This window comes from Emydura macquarii, unplaced genomic scaffold, assembly GCF_026122565.2.
Source record: "Emydura macquarii macquarii isolate MOO-44397 ecotype Brisbane River unplaced genomic scaffold, CSIRO-AGI_Emac_v2 contig_320, whole genome shotgun sequence".
In the NCBI taxonomy this organism is placed as follows: domain Eukaryota; kingdom Metazoa; phylum Chordata; order Testudines; family Chelidae; genus Emydura; species Emydura macquarii.
This window is the reverse complement of record NW_027130457.1, coordinates 7180381-7204080: the sequence shown is the minus strand read 5'-3', so window position 1 is coordinate 7204080 and position 23700 is coordinate 7180381. Positions and strand designations below refer to the sequence as shown.

General features: G+C 44.5%; 1 protein-coding gene and 1 long non-coding RNA gene across 7 annotated transcripts in view; one reads left to right on the top strand and one right to left on the bottom strand.

Moving 5' to 3' along the window:
- Nucleotides 1-3175: 3175 nt before the first annotated feature.
- LOC137167707 (uncharacterized) lies at nucleotides 3176-21708 on the bottom strand. The gene is made up of 3 exons (XR_010924174.1): nucleotides 21665-21708; nucleotides 4718-4807; nucleotides 3176-3972 (listed from the first exon to the last, which is right to left on the bottom strand). It is a non-coding gene; the product is annotated as an uncharacterized lncRNA (long non-coding RNA).
- A 473-nt stretch (nucleotides 21709-22181) lies between these two features.
- Nucleotides 22182-23700, top strand: part of OTULIN (OTU deubiquitinase with linear linkage specificity) — a 31238-nt gene continuing 29719 nt past the window's right edge. The window contains exons 1-2 of one of the 6 annotated variants that reach the window (XM_067569946.1): nucleotides 22182-22284; nucleotides 23252-23533. In XM_067569946.1, the coding sequence (XP_067426047.1) occupies nucleotides 23301-23533 (233 nt within the window). In that variant the 5' untranslated portion in view covers nucleotides 22182-22284; nucleotides 23252-23300. Of the gene's footprint in view, nucleotides 22285-22355; nucleotides 22493-22684; nucleotides 22757-22930; nucleotides 23534-23700 lie in introns of those variants that run through there. The other 5 variants (XM_067569935.1, XM_067569941.1, XM_067569928.1 and 2 more) reach the window with 5 other exon arrangements.

Here is a 23700-nt window from a genome sequence, read left to right as displayed (position 1 = left end):
ATGAGAATCGTCCACAACAATGACAAAACCCAACATGATATCAAAGCTAACTCAGTGTCTGCCACTGTAATTAAGTCCTGCCTCAGTCGATGAAAAAGTGAAAGTGAAAGTGACTACATTGAAACTATTAGGAATTTAAGCCCCACAGACAAGACAAAGCCTGAAGAAATACACATCCCTGTTTATAACTGGTGATTTAGGCTGGAAAATGGAGGTAATTGCACAGCAATGAAGGCAGATGGGAAACCAAATAAGGTACAAAACAGCCTCTGTTTTTATACTCTGTAAGGCGAGATATCAAAATTTGCAATCAGTTTTTTGTCTGATAATTCAGATTTGAATCTGGAAGACATAAAAAGGAAATGTGAAGCAGATACAGTACTATATTACTCAGGATGGGAGCAGAGCTAAAAATAAACCAGCCTCTGCAGCAGTTTAAGTATAAAGGACAGTTTTATATCTTTAAAAAGGAAACCATTTTAGTCTCAAATAATAAGAAACAAACTGGATAGCCTAAAGATGGAGTTTGGTGTTTGAAACTGCAGTCATTTGTCTGAACAAACTAAGATATTTTAGGAGGGATTAAACATACATAAATGTATTTATTTTGATGCTAAGACTTTTTTAATTCAAAACTTATTACAGGCTCAAAATAAGGAGCCAATAATGTGTACAAAATATTTTACTAAACATGCTTATCTGCCAGAATTTTGGATTTAAAGAGAGAGAAAGGGAAGTAGATGAGAAGTAATTAGGGAAGAGAATTTTGTAACTTTTTTTTTTTTTTTTGTATTTCCTTCTGAGATCTCTTCTTCCCTTTCAGTATGAATAAATGCTAAACATGGCTTTTAATTAGACTAGTTATAGTTTCTCTATCTCCTGCAAGTGATTGTGAGTCTGTTTGGGAGGGAGGCTGGAGATGAGTGATGCTGCTGTTGCTGTTTTCTCTGTTTTTCTTTGTTGGTATAAGGGTTGGGGTTTTTTATTTTTTTGGTTTGGTGTTGGTTGTGGGTATAGTTTTGGCCTTGCTGGCATTCCTTTGACTCCCCATCTGTGGGGAGCAGACACCACCCATTCTCATGGATTGTGAGGTTCTTGAGCTACAGTGATGATTTGCAGAACTCAGCTCCAAAACACTGCTTCTATGAAGGAATGTGTCCTGGCTAGGGGAAAGCAGCTCACATATAAGAATATAATGTATCCCTCTTGCATGAGCAAAGCTGTTTGTTAGAACACTCAATCTTGTTAATCTGATTGCTGTGAGATGGACATCTCTATGTGTTCTGCCTGCCTCTGCCTCAGCATCACCATTTCTCTTGTGCTCCCTTCTTAGGAAATTGAGCTGCTGTCCAGAAATTTTGCAAAATATGGTTCTTCTTTGAGTGCTTGCTCAGGTCCATTCTGTTACAGGTGTGTGCACGCCTCCATGCACAGTTACTGGAACTTTTTTCCTCTTAGTAGATCCCGTAGGGCTGGCTCCAGCACCCCCTGGAGCCCTGCGCACATGCTGCGGTATATGAGGTGCTGCCGGCCCTACGCCCCCTCAGTTCCTTCTTTCCACCTGTGACAGTTGCTGGAACTGCCTGTGCTTACTTCGCAAGTGCTTAATTCCCCTTGTTTTGAACTTTAAAGCATGATTGTTTGCATTAATTAGTTAGTTAGCTTAATAACTGTTATTAATGGTAGTTAGATACTTAGGGATAGTCCCGACTGGCACTTTACCGGGAGTGTGCCTTCTACTGGAGGGCTTTCCCGCTGTGACCCCCAAAGTGCTTGGGGGATGCCCATCATAAGGGGAAGTGCTGCAAGGCTTTCAGACCCCTGGAAAAATCCACCTTAAAGCTTTACTCATGGAGGAGACATTTTGAGTGGCTCCGAGCCAAACCGCTCTGCCTCGGTATCCAGAGTGGCATCGGTGCAGAGGGCACACTTGGCACCGACCCAGACTCGGCACCACGAAGAGACGGAAGCAACACTTGGACTACGGACACTTCCCTGCACTAAGCAGACAGGGTCGAGCACTGATCCGCACCAACGTCGTATCATGGAGACCCACTCGCAGGAACCAGCGTCTCCAGCCAGGGAGCCACCCCTGACTCTTGGGAGCGGGGGAGCTCCTTGGCATCTATCAGCGCCGTCCACACTCGGGGCCTTTCGGGCGGCATGAGCCTTGTTGGCCTTGCCCCGCTGCCTCCCCCACTACCTCCACGAGAGAGAAGGGGGTCATGTCACAGGGGGATGCCCCCGAATGGCTCAGGAGACCCCTGGTATGGGGAGGAAGATCTCCTGCGGGACGGTTACCTAGGGTGGAGCAGAGCCACTCCCCTAGAAATCGTTCCAGGTCGCGGTCACTGGACTGACCAGCATCGAGGCGGGGAGCGAAGTCACCCTCCCAACACTGGCCTCGATCCCTGGCACTGGGAGAGGTCCACCCCAGCAGGCGAACTGATTGCGGTTGCCTGCGCGGCATCGTTTCCCAAATGGAGCTCGCTGTTCCCACTCTCAGGCACTGAAGAGTTCGCCCGCACTGATGCGGTGCCAAACCTGGTCATTGGAGACAAACTCAGCACCCAGGAGTTTGCCCCACACCAAGATAGCGCCAAACCTGGTCACTGAAATTTGACTCTGTGCCGAGAAGCATGTGGCGCTGCAAAGTCCTCGGTACTGAGATGATGCTCTGGATGGCCCACGTTTCTGCGCGCCCACACCGGCTATGGCACCAACATCGAACCTTGTAGTCAAGGTTGTTGATGTTGAGAGGACGCTCTCCGGAGCGGCAGAGCACCCGTGGATCGGGGCATTGCTTCCCCCGGCTCAGTAATGCACAGTGGGAGCCTCCGAGACAGCTCCACCATGGCCTTTTGATAGTGCCTCAGTGTCCCTTTGGGGGGGGTAGTCGCCAGCTGAGTCACCATCAACAGAAGGTGCCAGAGCCCCCAGTGCAGGTAGCCCCCGGATGGCCTCAAGGGCAGTGGTCACCCCAATGGCTGTATTGGGGCCCCTGGGGTTTTCCTGGGGGGCGCCAGGTCCAGAGTCCATCAAGTCCTCAGATGTACACTCAGTGCCACCAGTACCAGTGAAGGCATGACGACTCGGTCCCACAGGAAGGGACTTCTGTGGGATCCACTTTTCGACGGGAAGAGATGCCCCCTCCTGCTGTGCCCCTCCAACCCCCTCCTCCTCACAGGATGAAGCACTTTCCCAGGGCCACTCAGCACCCTGAATGATTTCAGAGTACACCCAGGAGCTGCTCAAGAGGGTGGCCTCCAACTTGGGGCTGGAGGTGAAGGAACTAAAGGGGCATTGGACTCTTTAATGTACTAGCGGCGGGTCCCACAGAGTGGGTAGCCCTCCCCGTCTACAAAGGGGTGCTCAAGATAGTGAGGGTCTTATGGCAAACCCCCTCCTCTGTAGCCCTGATATCTAAAGGGGCCAAGAAAAAGTATTACGTCCCAGCCAAGGGGTTTGAATACTTGTCCACCCACCCCTCTTCCGGTCCCTGGTGGTGGATGCTGCCAACCACAGGGATAGGTAGGCTTTTTGGGAGAAAAATGTATTCAACAGCAAGCCTACAGTTTAGGATTGCCAACCAGCAGGTATAATTTGAGCCCTTGGGGACTTGCTGAAGTGCTTCACTGAGGCTCTGCCCCAGCATCAGACGCTGGACCTTTATACCATTGTGGGGCTAACGCAGTGCTCCAGGCATCCTCGGATGCTGCTGAGTCGGCAGGCAGAGCCATAGCCCCTGCCATCGGCATGCTCAGATGTTCGTGGCTTCAATCCTCCAGGCTGTTCCAAGAGGTCCAACTGTCAATCCTGGGTCTTCCCTTTGACAGGTCAGCCTTATCCTTGGATCAGACAAAGCCTTGTCCTTGGACCATGCTCCGCTCTCTACATGCCGCAGACCTCTAGGCGTCAGGCATGTCTCCAGGGACAGCAGCAGCAGAAGTATCAGCCACGGCTGTTCATGACCTATGGGACAGAAATAAGGGGTCTAGGAGACGCCACCCCCTCCTCGAGTTTCTCCGCAGCCCATCAGCAAGGGTCATCTCGGCGGTCAGGCAATCAAAGAGGCCCCTTTTGTTGGTGCACCTGAGGGCAGCGCTCCAGCCTGTATCCTGGATTCCTCCCACCCTTTTTAAACTGCTTAGTTTCCTTCCAGTCCGTGTGGGCCAAAATGACTTCAGACCGCTGGGTCCTTGGCATACTTTCGGTGGGCTATGCCCTCCAATTAGTTTCTTCCCCTCCCAACAACCGTCCCCCTCCGTCCCTCTTCAGGGACCCTTCTCAATGGCAACTCCAAATTCAAGAGGTAGAGGCCCGCCTCAGACTGGGAGCAGGGCATGGCGGGAAGAGGGTTCTACTCGACGTATTTCCTCATTCCCAAAGAAAAAGGGGGGTCTAAGGCCTATATTAGACCTGCGTTGTCTCAACAAATACCTCAAGAGTCTCAAGTTTTGCATGGTCTCCACAGCTTCCAAAATCCCATCCCTGGATGCAGGGGACTGGTTTGCCGCCCTTGATCTCAAGGATGCATATTTTCGTATCTCTATGCTACCCCAGCCACAGACATTTCCTTCGCTTCATAGTGGCTGGCTCCCACTAACAGTTTACGGCTTTACCCTTTGGCCTGTCCTCTGCCCCGAAGGTGTTTATCAAATGCGTGGAGGTAGTGGCTGTGAACCTGAGGTGAAAGGGGGTGCAAATTTTCCCCTACCTGGATGATTGAATAATCAGGGGCAGGTCCAGGTCCCAAGTCCAGAGCTGTGTGAACCAGACATGCGCCGCTTGCTGCTGGCTTGGCCTGCTGGTAAACAAACAAAAGTTCATGTTAACTCCAGTGCAGCGAATGGAATTCATCGGCGCGATCCTGGTTGCTTCTCAGTCCAGGCCTTCCTGCCCTAGCCGCACTGTGAGGCAATGTCCCCCATGATGGCCCGCCTGCACCAATGCCCTATGACAGCAGCCAAACATTACCTACAGCTGTTAGGTCACAAGGCAGCCTGCGAAGCTCAGGACACTTCAATCACGGCTGGCCTTGGTGTACAGTCCAAGCAGGCAACTTCTGGACTGGGTGGTCACGGTCCCCACCCTGCTCCCCCAAGCCCTAGCCTCCCTAGATTGGTGGAGGACTCCTCAGGCAGTGTTAGGGGGCATTCCTTTCGAGGAGCTGGCTCCCTTGGTTACCCTGATATCGGACACCTTGACATAAGGTGAAGTGCCATATCAGTGCCGACCTCGGCTCACAAGGGGTCTGGTCAAGGGAAGAGAGGTGCCAGCACACTAATGTGAAAGAACTGCGAGCCGTTCACAGGGCTTGCAGAGTGTTCCTCCGCTTTATTGCAGGCAAGGCGGTACAGTTACTGACAAACAATACAGAGGCCATATACTACATCGACAGGCACAGGGGAGCCCATTCGTCAGCTTTATGAAGCTATCTGTCCATGGGACCTTGCGGCGAGGCACGAATTTCACTTGATGGCCACTCACCTGCTGGGGGTGAGGAACAACGAGGTGGACTGTCTCAACAGGTCGTTCTTTCCCCAGGTGGACCTGTTCGCATCGGTGTGGAACAAGAAGTGTCCACAGTTCTGCCCTCTCTGTGATTGAGAGGCTGGCTCAGTCGCTGACGCCTTCCTCCTGCTGCAGTCAGGGAGCTTCATGTTCGCATTCCTGCCCATTCCCCTCCTACATAGAGTCCTGTAAAGATGAAGAGGGACAAGGCAGATGCTTTGTTCTGGCCTGGCCGTGCCAACGCAGGTTCAGCATGTTGCTGGACCTCTCAATCACCCCACCTCTGGAGCCTCTGAGATGGCGTGATCTCAGATCTCAGGATCACGATCGCCTGCAGAGCCCGGACCTGGGCTCTCTATACCTCACGGCATGGAGACTGGGTGGCTGAGCGACATTGAGCGAGCCTGTTCGGCGCAAGTCCAACGAGTCCTGTTGGATAGCAGGAAACCCTCCACGTAGGTCGCGTACAGGGCTAAGTGGAAGCAGTTTTGCCTGTTGAGCGGAGTCCCAGAGTATTCTGCCCAGTCTCTTGCCAATGCAGGCGATCCTGGAGTACTTGCTACAGCTAAAGCTCCAGGGACTGGCTGTAGCCTCCCTGAAGGCCCACCTAGCAGTCATATCGGTCTTCCATCAGCCGCTGGAAGGCAGATCGCTTTCTCCCATCTGATGATGATTAGGCTCCTGAAAGGGGTGGAGAGGCTCTATCCATAGGTCCGCGACCCTGTACCTCCCTTGGATCTTAACCTGGTCCTTTCACTGCTCACAGGGCCCCTTTGAACCCATGGCTTCGTGCCTTCTGCTTCCCTGGAAGGTGGCCTTCCTAGTGCCTATTACCTCGGCAAGGAGGGTCTCCGAGATTAGGGCGCTGACCTTGGAGCCCCCTATACTGTATTCTATAAAGATACGGTTCAGTTGAGGCTGCACCCGGCCTTCCTGCCTAAGGTGGTTTTCCAATTTCATTGTAATCAAGATATTTTTCTCCCCGTGTTTTTCCCAAACCTCACGGTTTGGAGGAGGAGAGAAGGTGGCACTTGCTAGACATTAGATGGGCCCTGGCCTTCTACATCGAGCACATGAGGCCGTTCCGGAGGTCGGAGCAGCTCTTTGTCGCACTGGCTGACCAGACAAAAGGCTCACCTGTCTCCGCCCAGTGCATCTCCTTGTGGATAACTTCCTACATCAAGTTCTGCTACAAGCAGATGAAGGTGCTGGTTCCAGGGACCATCACTGCACACTCAACCAGAGCTCAAGCTTCGTCTACGGCCTTCCTAGCGACAGTACAAATGCAGGACATCCGCAGAACAGCTGCCTGGTTGGCGGTACATACCTTCACATCTCACTATGCCATTGTCCAACAGGCGAGGGAAGACACAAGCTTCAGCAGAGCAATGCTGCAGGCAGCTCATCGCTAACACCTGCCACCTCCAAGATACTGCTTATTAGTCACCTATAATGGAATGGACATGAGCAAGCACTTGAAGAAGAAAACAAGGTTACTTACCTTGTAATTGCTGTTTATCGAGATGTGTTGCTCATGTCCATTTCATGACCCACCCCCTGTCCCCGCTGCCGAAGCTGGTGGAAAGAAGGGACTGTGGGGTCGTAGGGCCAGCAGTGCCTCATATACCCTGGCATGGGCGTGGGGCTCCAGCGGGCACTGGAGCCGGCCCTATGGGATCTGCTAAGGGGAAAAAGTTCCAGTAACTGTGCACAGAGGCATGCACACGCCGATAATGGCATGGACATGAGCAATACATCTCGAAGAACAGCAGTTACTGGTAAGTAACCTTGTTTTAGGTCACTAGTCCCATTAGAAGAATCTCTATGAAGCCCCAGCAGTTCAGCATGTGCTGTCCTTTCATAAGGAGATTATTGAATACTGCCTCTAAATCTTTGAAGGCTTTCCTGAATAAAAGAATTGCTGACTGATGATATTGTGTTTGTCGTTGAGGCTATGGCTTGCTTCTAAGTGGGAGCCTCACACATTTCATTAAGTCTGAAAAGAACCAAGCAGTCACTAGGAAGAGTGCATCTGGGACTTGAGCGGGTGATTATGAGCAAGACTCAGGGCACATCTGTGAGTCATCTGAATGAAGTCCCACAGTGACTAAAAATACTAAAGTCGTAGGGAATCCTGTGATCTGAGGGTGCTGCAAAGTGCTCAGTTTAGTCTCTGGAGTTGGGGAGCATATTGTTTTATGATCTAACCTATCACATTCAGAGGGCATTGCTGAGGGCAGCGTTTTGTCTGGAGGTGTGGGGATTTCCCAGCTGCCAGTATCATCCTCCCATTCTTTATGTAAGCGGGGGAATGGTCCTGCTATTGTGGGAAGCTCTCCTGACTTATACACTACCCCGGTGGAGTTGGCTGGCAAAAGGATCTGAGTTCTCGCTCCCACTCCGTTTACTCAGAGGCCTCACTGACCTCGAGGACTCCCCTTCCACTCTCCCATGTGGCAGAGTCCTTGTAATCCCGACAAGGCTGGGCCCAGGATTCCTGGGGGGGCTCGACCCCCCGATCTTGTCACTTAGGACAGGGGCTAGAATGTCCCCACTCTGGGGTACTCTCTCCTAACTGGATGTCTGACCCACTAATCATTGCATACAGTTCAAAGCAAATACAATTTATTAAACAGCAACCAATTAAAAAAAATAAGGGAAAAATGGGAAAGCTTAAAGGAAAACACCTAATGCCGCCTTGTGGGCATGGGGACACCACACACAGCGTCTCTGGGATGCAATCTGTTTCTCACGTGTCCCAGGCCACCTTCCCAGGCCATGGCTGTGCTGCAGGGATGCTGCAGGTCAGACACTGGCGGTGACCACACACCCTCAGGCTCTAGATGTTGGGGGTCAACGCTGTGAAGAAGGGTCCTCTGTCAGGGTCATGATCCCCCTCCAAGTCCGGCCTGCAAGACCTCTTGGCTGGTGGCATCTCCCTGCTCTGGATCCTCTGCTGGGTCCTCTGCCTCACTCTTCCTGCACTCGGCTCCGGATTGCTCCAGCTCCAGCCCCACTCTGCCTCAGTTCTGCTGCTGCTGTGCTCCCTGGCTGCTCCTCTGGTCCCTCTAGTTCTGGCTGGTGTGGCTCTGTTCGCAGCACATCTCTGCTCCCTGGACTGCTTCTCTGGTTCTCTCTGGCTACTGTGGCTCTGAGTGCGGCTCTCTCCTTCGCTTGGCCCTGCTCTGGCCTAGGCAGCTCCAGTTCACACGGAGGATGGGACTCTAACTGCCATTAACCTGCCAGCCCTGTCATTCAGGCTGACCTAGAGCGTTGGCCTCCCCCCTTCAACCCTGGGGACTGTCAGTCTCTGGGTCCTGATTTATCATCGGCACTTCCTCTTTCATTTGGTACTGGGAGATGGCCAACCAAAAAACCCTACTAAATTTCAGTAAGGGGCCAACAGAACCTTTACATTCCCCTCTGCTAAAATTCTGCCACAGCCAGAATGTTTACACCAGCACATCCAGGTCCCATATTAACAACATTTACCAGCATCATGTTTATATGTATTTATATATATGAAAATTAACAATTAATAAAAGAACATTAACATATTTAACATGCCATGTCCACTTCTTTATACTACACATGATATTATTCATTAAAACACTACATAAAACCAATAACATAATCATCTCTAAGTTTAACAGGTGGTACAACCTTAATAGTTCTCTGGGACCTTCTTAAGACTTATGGTTCATTATCCATATTTTCTATTCCCCTATCTCCAGGCCAATTTGAAGGATCTGGCCATTTTTATCAAGGTTTGGGTTTGCCCCATTGGTTTCAGTCTCCTCAGTCTATGCCTCTTATGGGCCCTGGTTGGACTAAAAGTCCAACGTTTTAGCTGGTTCCTATGTACTACTCTCTCAGAACCGCCTTGTTCAGACTGGATAGTTCAAACCAGCAGTTCAGGCTTGTTGTGAGTGACCACAACGTGAGGATTTGATTCCCACTTGGTACTGTATTTTATTATGTCCTCTGTGTTTATGGTTACAAACTAGTAACTGGTCACCAGGCCTCATAAGAGCCCATGGGATTTGCGATCATAAGTCCTTTTCCTACTTTGGGTTGTGTTTTTAGTTGTGCTGAGAACAACTTCACAGGCTGTCATGGACACCTTTGACTCCATCATCAACATTGGTCACCTCATCCTTGGAAAGGACTTCTTGATGCTTCTCCGGCAACACCCTTCAGTTAGCCACCTGGGTGCTGATCCACTGGACAATCTAACATGTGGGTCACTGAATGTTACTGGGTGTAGGGATGTTTAAATCCCATGGATTTTTTAAAAATATTTGTCCCAGAAGAGAGTTGACATTTCTTTTTTGCAGTAGATGCAAACAGATGGTGGCAACTGAATTAACTTGCCAACTGGAAGAGTATTCACTGTGAGTGCAGGCATTGTATTTCTTTTTAGTGCTCAATATTGGCTTGGAAACACAGTATTATCTTGTGAATTTTATCTTGAACGAAGCACAGATATTCATCCTGAAGCACAGAAAATGACAACTGGCTTGCTTCTTTATTAGTGATGCTCTTTGTTGTTTACTTTTTTAAATGTTTTTAAGACTTCCTGCATGATCTTGATGGACTAAGCTTTGGTCCATTGAAAATGAACCTTAACATGTTGTAGATGAGAGACTCATTTTGAATTTGGCATTACATCGTGTCTGTATTTTATGTTCTGACTTTATAAAGCAGTTTTTAAAAAGTCTCTATATATTAATCGAGTCATTTATATAAGTTGATTCAACATCTTGATAGTTATTTCTGTTTTGAACTGACACTTGAAATGTAATTATGGTTATAATCTTTTGTACAGGGAATTAACATTTTTTTTAAAATCAGTCATCCTTTTTCTTAACACCCCTCTTCACACTGTTACCTGAGAACCAACCCTTGTTACTGTTTGAAATGGGGCTGTCTGTCGCTATTTTTATATCTTAAACGTCATAATTTTTTTAAGTTAAAGAAAATAAAAATTTTAATTAATTTTAAAAATGGATTAAAGAAAGTTTGAGTGTTCCCAGCATCACGCAGTGTTTTAAATAATCAGTTATGTACTGGTAGTATTTATTTATCATTTAATGTCATTAGGTAATATCCCATACACTATGCAAGGAAGCAACAAAGAAAATGTCTCATCTATCACTAAATGGACACTTGACTTGTGTTTGAACTCTGATGCTTTTGTAAGTTTTATAAGAGAGAGGGATGGATGATAATGAGCTTTGTTAGTTCTAGATTGCTGCAGATTCAGTCGGATTGCCAGCTGTTTGATGACCCTGGTGTAAAATAAGTTTGGCGTTGTTACAGTTCTAGAAGACCAGCACCCCCATCACCAAAAACTACCACCACAGTTAGCAGTCTCAGCAGAGGCCAATGATTTAGTGGTAAAGAAGACTGAATTACCCCGTTCGCTTAGGGTGTCCCTCCATGTTACAGTTGAAACACAATGGTGCAGAAGTGTTCTGCCACTGCCTGTGTACATGTTCTATGGTTAGAAGACTTTTTACCAGGGCTGGAACTAAACGTACTAAGTGGTACAGACGTAGCTGACCCACTTTTCTCCTGGGCAAAATGTGAGCTCCTCAGGCTGACCTCAGGAAAACGATCAGGCATCTCATTTCTTTTCTTTGTGGTAGTGCAGTGAGTGCACATGTACCTACTGTGGACTGCTACTTAAGACAGACATTTTCTCATGGATTAATTCTTTTCTTAACCTCAATTCTAAACTCTCCCTATAGGCTACATGAAAAAACAACATTAAATCAGGTTAAAAACCAACCCTACTTCAGTGCCATGAATGGGGGCACCTGCTTGGTTATGTTCTCCCAGTTTCTATCTATTTTTATTTCCTCTCCCTCATTGTAGGAATTTCACATTTAATAGCAACAAATCTTCTATTTATTATTTCTTCTGACCTATTCTTGCTTCTCCTCCTGATTTTATGTTGCATGGCAATTTGTTGCGGTCCTCTGGGGGAGGCTTTTATTGTATTATGTTTAATACAGGGATAGGGAGGACTTGAACTAAAAGCTCCTGAAGAGAGAGGGAGGTGATAGTGTCTGGGGATCACTGGATAGCATGTTGTATTTCTGAGAATACGTCCCATGAGCAGAAGTGATCAGTTTTTCAGCTTTTCATTTTGTTTAGATTATAAACAGTAGTCTGTTTACTTGTCCAGTTTTTACCCTCTGCCTTCAGAGTACGAGGATCCTGGCTAGGTATGGTCTTCTCTGGGAATAAGATGTAAAGAGGCAGTTGGGAGAAAAAGACATTTCCTTCACCCTATTCTCTAACACAGTCCATAACTCATCTCAGAATGCAGCATGGATACTAGCTGCCGATAAGCCTGAAGGATGCCAGGGCCCTAAAAACATATGGCTATTAAACTGGGTGAAATATGCAATCCAGCTGCAATATAACACACAGCTACAGCAAGATAGCTCATTATGGTTGCACCAGCCATGGTTTGGGGATCATAGATATCACAAGCAGGACTAACCAGGGATTTTGAAGCCAAAATGAGGTGTTTTTTTTAGGAGGTTTGGTTTATGTAGGGAGATAGAAGACTAATTTTGTGTAGTCAGAGAAGGAATTATGTAAGATCTACCATATATAAAATAAATAATTACACATTTATAAGTGGTACAGCATCTTCCATACAAACTTTACCACAAAGCACTTTACAGAATTACCATAAATAATACCACTGTAGAATAATAAATAATAGCAGGGGAGAGAATTTACAGAATACGAAGGGAAAACAGGTAATTGTAGATAAGGTTTGAAATGACTGCAACTTGATGAAGGAGAGAGACACGGGAAGACCTTTTTGACAGCAGGAGCAGCAGTAGTGAAGTCACTTGCATTAAGAGAGGCAAAAATGGAGGGTGAGAGAAGTCTGGTAAACTACTGATGGGCATGATTTGAAAGGAACCATGCTAAGTGAAATCCTGAAAATGTACAGCCTGCCAGGGTAGATGCTAGCATCTGGCATGCAAAGAGAACTAAGGGTTTGTCAGATTACTCAGAGTTCCTAAAACTGCATTATCAAATTCCTACTACAAGCTTTTTGTTCCAACAATGGTTCTAGACATCTGTGAAAGTTTGATACAAAGTGTTCCTTATGTTGCAATCCCTGTTTTCATTAAATATGTGAACTGTACAACTCAGTAATTCTTGACCCTACTGGATTGATGACTCTCCTAGAAGAGCTATTATTCTCCTTTCTGAAGATTTTGACAGCCAGCACATAGGTAAGGTTATTTCTAAAACTACTCTAAGGATATTCAACAAATGGCAGATTCTAAATGCAGCTGCCATTTTATTTTCTGGAGCAGTATTTTCACTAACTGTTCAAAAGATTAAGATTATTTTTCTAAAAAAATGGATAATTTTGAAGAATATATGAAATAAATTAGACTTGCATTTAGATTGGAGAAATGTGAAGCGGCTTAATAAAGTGTTAAATGATGGAAAATTTGAAACATAATTGGAGGCTGCTGATGCACTTGCCTCGGATAATGTTAATTTAAAAGGAAAAGCCTAGCATGTGGACAAGGGTGATCCAGTAGATATATATAGTGTACTTAGATTTTCAGAAAGCTTTTGACAAGGTCCCTCACCAAAGGCTCATAGGCAAAGATAGCTGTCATGGGATAAGAAGGAAGGTCCTCTCCTGGATCAGTAACTGGTTAAAAGATAGGAAACAAAGGGTAGAAATAAATGGTCAGTTTTCAGAATGGAGAGAGGTAAACAGTGGTGTCCCTTAGGGGTCTATACTGGGACCAGTACTGTTCAACATATTCATCAATGATCTGGAAAATGGGTAAACAGTGAAGTGGTAAAATTAGCAGATGATACAAAACTACTCAAGATAGTTAAGTCAAAGGAGACTGCAAAGACTTACAAAGGGATCTCACAAAACTGGGTGACTGGGCAACAAAATGGTAGATGAAATTCAGTGCTGATAAATGCAAAGTAATGTACATTGGAAAACATAATCCCAACTATACATATAAAATGATGGGGTCTACACCAGCCATTACCATTCAAGAAAGAGATCTTGGAGTCATTGTGGATAATTCCCTAAAAACATCCACTCAATGTGCAGAGGCAGTCAAAAGAGCTAACAGAATGTTGGAAATCATTAGGAAAGGGATAGATTATCAGACAGGAAATATATTGCCTCTTTATAAATCCGTGGTATGTCCACATCTTGAATACTATGTGCAGATCTGGTTGCCCCATCTAAAAAAAGATATATTGGCATTGAAAAAGTTACAGAAAAGGACAACAAAAATGATTAGGGGTATGGAACAGCTTCCATATGAGAAAAAATTAATAAGACTGGGACTTTTCATCTTGGAAAAGAGACAACTAAGAGGGGATCTGATAGTGGTCTATAAAATCATGACTGGTGTGGAGAAAGTAAATAAGGAAGTGATATTCTCTCCCCCTCATAACACAAGAACTGGGGGTCACTATATGAAATTAGCAGGCAGCAGGTTTAAAACAAACAAAAGGAAGTATTTCATCACAATGCACAGTCAACCTGTGGAACTCTTTGCCAGAGGATGTTGTGAAAGTCAAGACTATATCAAGGTTCAAAAAAGAAGTACATAAGTTCAGATAAGTTCATGGAGAATAGGTCCATCAATAGCTATTAGCCAGGAAGGGTAGGGATGCAAAACCATGCTCTGAAGTGTCCCTAGTCTCTGTTTGTTTGCCAGAAGCTTGACATGGGTGACAGGGGATCGATCACTTGATGATTACCTGTTCTATTCATTCCCTCTGAAACACCTGGCATTGGTCACTGTCAGAAGACAGGATATTGGGCTAGATGAACCATTGGTCTGACCCAATATGGCCATGTTATGTTCTTATAAAAAGCAAAAATGTTGAGAACACTTTGAAACTTAATGTAAAGGATATTGTGTTTTCTTCAAACTGTGGGTCATGAGCCACAATCTTTGTTTAAAAATATCTTCAGGATATGCTAAAGATTTAAGATTTTTAGAAACAGGACACTTTTTACTAAATACACCCAAATTTGTTCCTTTTCTTTCTAATAAATTTCCTGTTCTCCAGGATTTTTTTCAGACAAACCTGGGGAATAGGTTTCTAGAGTGTTTTATTTTTTTCTTTCTGATAAAGATTGGTTATTGCAATTGTTTAAACTACTGCATGGTGAGAAATTTTACATGAGAAATGTCCACTATTTCACATTCCATTCTCCATCACTATTTTCCACCAAGGAAGTGCAGATTATATTGTTGTAGGGCTCTCTTTCTGCTTCTAGCCCTACATCTCTAGTGTGCACATTCTTCTTTAGGGATTACAGAATGTCTATATGGCAGACATGCTGAGATAGAACTATAGAAATTTAGTTACTATAAAATACACAATTTAAATATCATAACCTGCATCGATAAGAATACATTGTTTAAAAATTTCTTTTTGCATTGCACATCTTTTCACCTGTCCTTTTATACAGCATCTAGAACAGGTTTTGCCTGACTGTGAACAATTAAGTACTTTAAAAATCAGTGAATACATTAAATAGCAAATTGTGTAGAAAATACCATATATCTTTAGCACAAAAAGTGGAAGGCAAATCTTTCCGAAAACAGATCTGAAAAATCTGTCAAATTGAAAAATAAAAAGGAAAAAAAGTGTTGTATAAAGCACAAGAACATATAATGTATTTTGAATTGCACACTTCATAATGAGTTGATGGGTTTTCCCCATCTATTTTCTCTTAACGGCATTCCCCAGAAGTCATAAGCAGAATTACTCACTCCTAGCGCTTCAAACTGTGCTCCACAAGACTTTAGAGCAACTTTTAAGTAGTGTACAGGAGCCAATTTAATGAAGAAGAAAACACCTGGCAAGCCGTGAGATGGAATAAGGTAAAACTAAATAATCAGAACTACCAGTTTCTTTGCTGGATGTTATTTTAAGTGAAAGCTCAGGTGTGTCTCTCCTTTGAGCAGACACTGACAAGTACAGGATGCTGACTCACTAAAGCTACTGGGGTTTTATTTTGCTTATGAGATGCATCAGAGCTACAAAATTAGCCACAGTATTCTGCTGAATTTTGCCTTGTGTAGCATTGCATGTGTAAATTTCTTAAACTTTAAAATGCTGCTAAAGCCATTGGATGAGCATGTGAGGCAATCCCTCTCCCTTTATTAAGCTACTTGTAATATAAATTCTTTAACTCTTACTAAAATCAACTGAGACATTGCAACTAACACCCAATTTGTCCTCTCTGTTCTGCATAGATATTAAACCTTTCATGGAATTTTTTACAATTGAAATGGCTTGTCCAAAATTGAGTTCTCCCCACAAAAATGTCTAGTTCAGGTTGCTGCCTTTCACTCATCAGCTCTCTGTATGTCAGTGGCACTATATGTATATAATATTTTTAAAAATATGAGCTTTTCTCAGGTGGAAAGATTCTATTTTGCAAAAATATCAAATATGATATTGAAATATTATTTCAATGGCACCCATCACCATGGTTATCTCCAAAGCTTGAGTTGAGACTGTCAGAATCTCAGAGATGAAACATCATGCTTCCCTACAGCTTTACCAGTTAGCTAGGAAGATTTAAAAGCAGTTGTGAGCACTTGGGCAAAAACGTGTTATCACAATATTTATTTCAGTTCTTCTTCTTTCTCTCTTCCTCTTCCTAATTGTGTGTGGATTTTTTTTAAGTATGCTGTGGTGTGTATTTGTATTAGTGAAGGCAAGATCAAACAAGCATGCCTTGGTCTTGGAATGGAAGATAGTGAAGCTTAAAATAGTTCTTAGATCCTGCTAGAATTCATTCCAGTCTTGGATGGACCTCCAAGAAATCTGTTTCCTGCATAAATTAATTATTCTTCCAGTATACAATTCCACTGCACCAAAGGAGCAAAGTTATAATGGTCCTCTTCCTGGTGTTTCAGATGATCTTCTAGGTATTGTAGACCCAAATCCTTAAGCATTTTGAAGATAAAGGCTGAGATCTTAAACTAGATATGATATTCTTTGGGTAGTGTAGTGTAGTGAATTGAAGACATTTCTAAAGTTTGCACACAATATTAGTTGTAGTTTCCTGTGGGCTACTTTTTTATGCCAAAGTAGACCACATTGCTGTAGTCCAGTTGGGAGGTAACAAAGGCATATATTACTACCAAGGCCAAATCACCCATCAGTATGGGACACAGACTCCCAGTCAGCTGTAAATGGTGGAATCATAGAAACATAGGGCTGGAAGGGACTTCAAGAAGTCATCAAGCCAGTCCTCAAGGCTGAGGCAGGACCAAATAAACCTAGATCATCCCTGACAGGTGTTGTCTAACCTGTTCTTAAAAACCTCCAAAAATGGGGATTCTACAACCTCTCTTGGAAGCCTATCACAGAGCTTAATTACCCTTATCATTAGACAGTTTTCCTAATATGTGACCTACATCTCCCCAGCTGCAGATAAAGCCCATTGCTCCTTGTCCGACCTCCAATGGCATGGAAAACAATTGATCTTCATCCTCTTTACAGCAGCCCTTAACATATATGAAGACTGTTATCAAGTCCGCCTGTCAGTCTTCTTTTCTCAAGAATAAAAATACCCAGTTTTTTTAATTTTTCCTCCTTTGTCAGGTTTTCTAAACCATTTATCATTTTTGTTGCTCTCCTCTGAACTCTCTCCAGTTTGTCCTTCCTGTCCTAAATTATTATTTAATGTTGCTGGGTGCTCTTCAACAACTGCTCCATTCAAACCTTAAGGTACTGTTTCAGTGGCAGGCTAAACTGATCCCTTATATATTCCCTGTCCTACAGGAATGTGACTTATATTTTCAGTGAAAGGGTAGGAAAGGTGGGACGTACTGTAGACTATTGCAAACTACATGGTGATCGGCCACCCTTATTCTTGTGAAATGCCATGGGATTTCCAGTTACTTCCAGTAGTCATGACTTAGGGTTTATATCTCTTCTAAAAAGTGGCACCTCCAGCAATCCAGGGCAACATGTCATCACAATGGCATTGGACCAATAGTGATTTACCGCCAGAGAGAACAGTATCACCTACTGAATGACCATTACCATTTTCTCCCAATATCTAGTGTTTCCTAGACCCACCTTTGTTTAGTTTAAGATCTGATGAGATCATACCCATGGTGGAAAGATTATAACAATGACATACAGCACAATAGTCAGAAAACATTTGTAACTGAATTCTTTTCAAGGGGCCAGTCTTATAATAAAATCACACTAATATTATAACTGAAACTGCTGTAATTTTTGTAAAGCTCTATTGTGCGGCTCTTGCCTGTGAGAGTGATTTAAGGGGTGCTAGTTAGTTTTTTACTGAAGAATAAATTGAGTTCTCCTTAGCGGATACTTTGACAATTATGTTTAAAATTATTATTTTCACAGCTGTGTATATATCCTTAGAGAATGTGAGTTACCATTTTATAAATTCAAAATAAGTACAGAAAATATTATATAATATTTCTTGTAAATGGATTCAGTGATATTATACATTGCTTTTGAAGGTGCTTAAGCTTCAGAAACACAATTCATTTTTTATTATTCAGGTTGGAAATCCAAAGTGTACTGAAAACAGATAATTACAAGTACTTTGTTCTAGTGTGAAATAGATATAGTCTAAACATGTTTGAAATGTACTGTATGCAAACAGCATAATGCAATCTACTTTTTGGCAATTATTTATTTTACACAAACATTAGGTTGGCAAATAATGTGCTTAATTATTTATAGAGATGACATCTCCAACTGTGGAATTACATTTCCATACAGTTAGTTTTAACAGATTTTATTATTTCCTTTTTTATTTGTTCTGCATGGTTTGTTTAGGACTGTGTTTTGCATTTATTCATTCCATTTCAAAGGTCAATGGAATAGTATATTTGGCTTATTATTCAGTTATTGCAGATATGTTGAATTTGTACAAGAACAGTGCTATCTTAAGTATCTGTTCTAATAGTGATCTGTGAACAAACGCCAAATTGTCACACAGTGATTGTTCTGATCTTTGATATACTAGTTAATGAGAGAACTAGTAAATGAAAAAGATTACAGCATACATTGTGTATGTGGCACGTTCACGACAGCAGCACATGGCAGTCTAATGCAACCACTAACACGGCATTAGATTAATTTACATTTCAGAATTTTAGAGGAAGAACTGATTTGATTAAACACAATCAGTGCTTTGTGTAGCTTTTGTGTCATGTAGGGATAGTTCCACAAAGAACGAGAACAAACTTTGCAGATGCAATCTGTCATAGTAACCAGGTCTCAATATAGTAGATTCTAATAGCAACAATATAGCAGCATATCACTGGCAAGAAAAAATATATGTGTATAAAAATATTTAATTTTTTTATTTAAATAAAAAAATGTAAAAATAAGAATTATCTAGCTTGCACTCCTGCACATTATAAAGCCCTACTTAATGAGATACTTACTACTACTTTTGGACAACTATCAACAACTCATCCTAAACTCCTACATGTGTGTCACTGTTAAAATGCTGGATAGAATGGCAATAAAGACCACATTTTAAGAAAACAATTAAAATCTTAGAAGAAGTTGACTTTGATAATTCTAATGGCACTGAAATATACATGTTATTTATAGAAACATGGGAAACACATGGACACATTGGAATGGCTGCCGGAGGAATAACCCAGAAGTAGCTAATGTTGAACAGACAGCCATGTTAAAACAGAGGACTAGGTCAAACAGTTTGCCGAGCCAAGAAGTTCTACAGGAGAGAAATCTGCAATTATGTGAAGTGGAAGCCAACAGAGATTTAATCCAGGAAAAGCAAGATGGTAACACTTCTAAAGACTCTGGTGAATTAAGGTAATGTTTTGGGGTGTTTTTATATGTTTCTAATGGCATTGCCGTTTATTTGAATGTCTCAATATATTCAAAGAATTTTAAAAAATGATATTAAAAAATAACCCAGCACACTTTATTTGTCTAAACAGTACATTTACATAATGCCATTCCTGATCATTTTGACTTCAGATACCCTTACACAAGTGTCCTCTTCAAAAACTGTGCTCTATATATGTGCCAAATGCTACCGTGTGCTAGATGTTCAAAATATTTACTTGATGGATACCCATTCTCTAGTTATTTAAGTTCTTTTATCTTTTCCTATAGGAGAACATTTTCAAACCATTTTATAAGTATTTACTCCTGTTTTTATTGTCACCTATATTATCTGGAAATATCGTATCCCTGTGAGGGAAAACAATACTGCATGAAGGCAAAAGTCTTCATTCTTTCCTACTAATTTTCAACTTTGTGGGTGCTTGTGAATTTGATGCTTGTGAAAGATGCAGGATTTAAAATAGATCTATACACAGAACTCAAGAGCATGAATAATGGCTGTGCAAACCAGTGTTGCTCCCATTACACACTTCAATCCTAGTGAATTGTCCAGCTCTAGTACTGAGAAAGAATGACCCTTTGATCCTACGCCTCTCAGTTTAAGCGGCCAACAAGGATCCTAATTGTGATAGTTTTTTGTGATGCGAGCACCAGTTCATTACGAAATAGACTGAGTCCATTAACTCGCTTTATATAATGGTGCATTTAACATCTCTGAGTCAGCATTATAGTCAGTCTCACTGCTAAGAGCTTGTTCACACTTACCCGGAAATTCAGCAGCAGTCGACGGGAGTTACCTAAACTATGCAGAGTAGTTTACATAATTCCCGTTGACTGCTTCTGCGCGCTGTTCACATTGCGCTGAGATGACGGGAAAAACGTTATAACCGCTTAATCGATCACAAAAGATCGATTTTGCCGCTGCCAGTATAAACATAGCCTAAGAAAATGTGTTTTTATTGTGGGGTAACTAAAATGCATTAGCTTTCCCACTGTAAAAACATAGTGGAGATTAGGCACTTTAGTTTCACCAAAAGGCAAACTAGATAAGGTCAGCACTGTGCCCCTGCCAAACCAATGTAAAGGAGTAATAGAATAATTTTTTTTTTTTTTTTTTTTTAATTTCTGGCTTTGGCAATATAAAACAAACTTGTCAGAATAAAGACTGTCACTGAAATGTATCATAACAAAATATGCAGCATATATAAAAGTATAATACAGAATTAGAAATATAAACAATGAGTAAAAAAAAATCAACATCTATGTATGCAACAAATAAAGTGTTGTGTATTTCAGTGTTTGCAGGAGAGGGCATTACTTACAGACATAAGGATTTTTCATAAATGTTCAATTAAAAAAAGAGGGGGGCAGAGAAAATTACACGTTATTGGAAATCCAAAATGGCAATGAATGGAACGCGCAACCATTTTAGGTATATGTTTATCTGGGAGAAGGTAACAGCAAAAGTATGAAGCCAGCACACCCTAAAGGTTGAGAAACAGGCCCCCAAAAAAGTCAAAATGTATCTTTTTTTTTAAAATGATTTTTGGATGCATAACTCATTTCATGATTTTTAAATTTGTGGTTGGCAGTCTATCGTGGGGTTGTAGACTTAGGTTTAATAAAAACTACAGTAGAAAATTGCCTTTGAGAAAGATTTCATACACAATATGGCAACATTTGTAAAGTTAGTGAGGTGAATAATGTAATTTTCAAAAGCATTTAGGTGCTTTCACCCTTTAAAATGTTGGCCTTTAGTGAATCTTTAGGACTCAACTTCTAAACACAAGTGGTCACCTGAAAAAGCAGTAGGGTGCTGAATAGAGAGAAAAATAACAGTTGACGAAGGCAATCCCTAGAGGCAGATCAAAGGACACTGACGTTTTTGACACTAACTCAGAAAGTCAGTCAGCCTGGAATTCATGTGATCCCAACTAACTATCTTGTTATTAAACAAACAGAATTATAATGTGTAAAGTACAGAATCGCAACAGCCTCCGAAGAGGTATACCGAGTAGAACCAGGGAGAGGTGATTGCTAAAGCGCCTGGCACTATTTTCAGTGATTATTTGCTATTTAAAAACCAAAATCAAATAGCACTGGGCCCTCCATCCGTTTAACGGGCTCAACAAAGGGCAGTGACAAAGCGGGAAGAATAAAGAGTAATCACGTTTTTAAAAGTAAATAATTTAAAGGAGTTAAACACACATTTACAACGGCTTACCAAAAAATAAAGTCCAGCCCCGGCGCTCAGAACAGCAGCTCAGCTCTGAGGCGGGATGCAGACACGCAAACTGCTGATAAGGATCTTTTTAAATGCTACAACCCTCTGCGACCATTATGTGTGTGTGTGTGTGTGTGTGTGTGTGTGTGTGTGGGGGGGGGGCGCTGTATAAAATAGTTCACCCCAGCGCTCCAGCCGCCTGTTCAGCCCCAGGCGTTATTTCGGCTGCAGCAGCGCAGCACGGTCTAGGCTTGGCGCTGGGTCGCGCCTTTAACGAAGGAAGGTGCTGAGCTGTAGCCTCATGCGCGGGAGAGGGACCCCCCCCACTTTCCCCCCGTTTCGGTTGCCCCTGCAGAGCTACGCCCCACCCCAGCTGCTTGCCCCGCCTGTGCAGTCACTACGGCCCGCCCCGCCTGGCCAGGGCTGTGCAGAGCGAGCGACCGCGCGCGCGGCCTCACCCCGCCCTGTGCCCACGCGAGGGCAGGCACCGGGCAACTTCAGCGGCAGTTACCGAGCACGCGCCAACCGCAGAGCCGCGGGTTGTGACGTCACAGGGGCGGTTGGGGCCCTGGTGTTGGGGCCGCCTGTTGTTGCCGAAGAGCTTTCGGTTTGGAAGCCGCGTAAGACCAAAAAAGGACGCGCGCGGGGGAGGAGGAGGAGGAGAGGCGGCGCAATGCGTTTGCGCGTGGAGGGGGAGAGAGGCCTGCGGCTTAACCCGTTGGCCGCCGGCGGGCGGCTCGGCAAGTCTGTTCTTTGGCCGCTGGCCGGGCGGCGCGGGGCGGGGCGGCCGGTCTGAGCTGGGACGGCGGCGGCTCCCTGGCTCGAGAGGTCAGAGTGTGTCGGGGGGTTGCCATGGCGATTGGTGGAAGGGTTTGTAGCGCGAGGACCGCGGGCCTGGGCGACGAATCTCCCTCTTCCCCCACCCTCGATCTGCTGACGTGGGGGTGGGAGGCCGCCCGCCGCGCTCTGACTCCAGCCGGGGGCGGGGCCCGGGCCAGTCCCACGTGCGGGGTAGCGGGGGGGACGAGGGGAGGTTCAGCTGAGCTGAGCTGAGCTGGTCTGATCCGATCCTCTGCCGGGTCAGAGCCCGAGGTGGGCGAATGTGGCGGAGCCGGTTCCACGTCCCGGCTGGAGGCAAAGCCCCGAGACTGGGCTAGGCCCCAGCCCTGCCCCCTCCTCAGGGCGCCCGGGGCCGTTCGCCTGCCCTGGGTCTGGGCCCCCCCCCAGTGTCGCTCGCTGCCTCGGCCTCCTGGGCTGCGAGCCTGGCGGGGGTAGGAGGCGCCCCGGCTCTGTGGTTTCTAAGCGCCGTGGTCACTGCACCTTTGCACACGTGCAGGGCGTTGCGGTGGCGGGGGGAGGCAGGCAGGCAGGGCCAGGCAATGGTTATCTGGTGACCCTCTCTAGCAGGGTCTCGGGCCGTGTTTTTCAGACGTTGCTTGGCCCCATCTTTTCATTGTTATCCCCAGAAATGTTTTGCTGCGGGTGGGCATGGACGGCTGGAATGGGTGTTGACCGATAAAAATCAAATCCAAGCCTGACTTAACTGCCACTAATGTTCCTGTTTCGGTCGCCCTTGACGTGTTGCAGAACTTTCTCTGAGTCTGAGGATGCGAGCCCAAGCCACTCGCCTGTGGAAATGAGCAGCCGCTGGGGACAAGCTGAGGTGCAGCAGGCTCTGACTGATGTTGAGGAGGGTGAGCAAGAGCGAACAGCTGCTGCTGGCGACCACTTGCCGCATGAGGATAAGAAAGGTGTAATGGAGAAGAGGTCTGAAGCTGAGAGGTCATCTGGCAGCGAACCTAGCATAACTGCTCTAGTCAACACCAAGAGGTCCAGACTGAGTAACAAAGAGCAGGGGATCTTGGAAGGGTGAGTCCTTCGCTCACTGCACAGTTCAGTGGGGCAGCTTGATCACCTTGTGGAGCTGTTATTGCTGATACTGTGTCTTGAACTGGCTTCTGAATATTATTTCCTACATGTCACAGTGCTTTATAGATCCAAAAAAGGGAGGAATAAACTAGATTTTCTTAAAACAA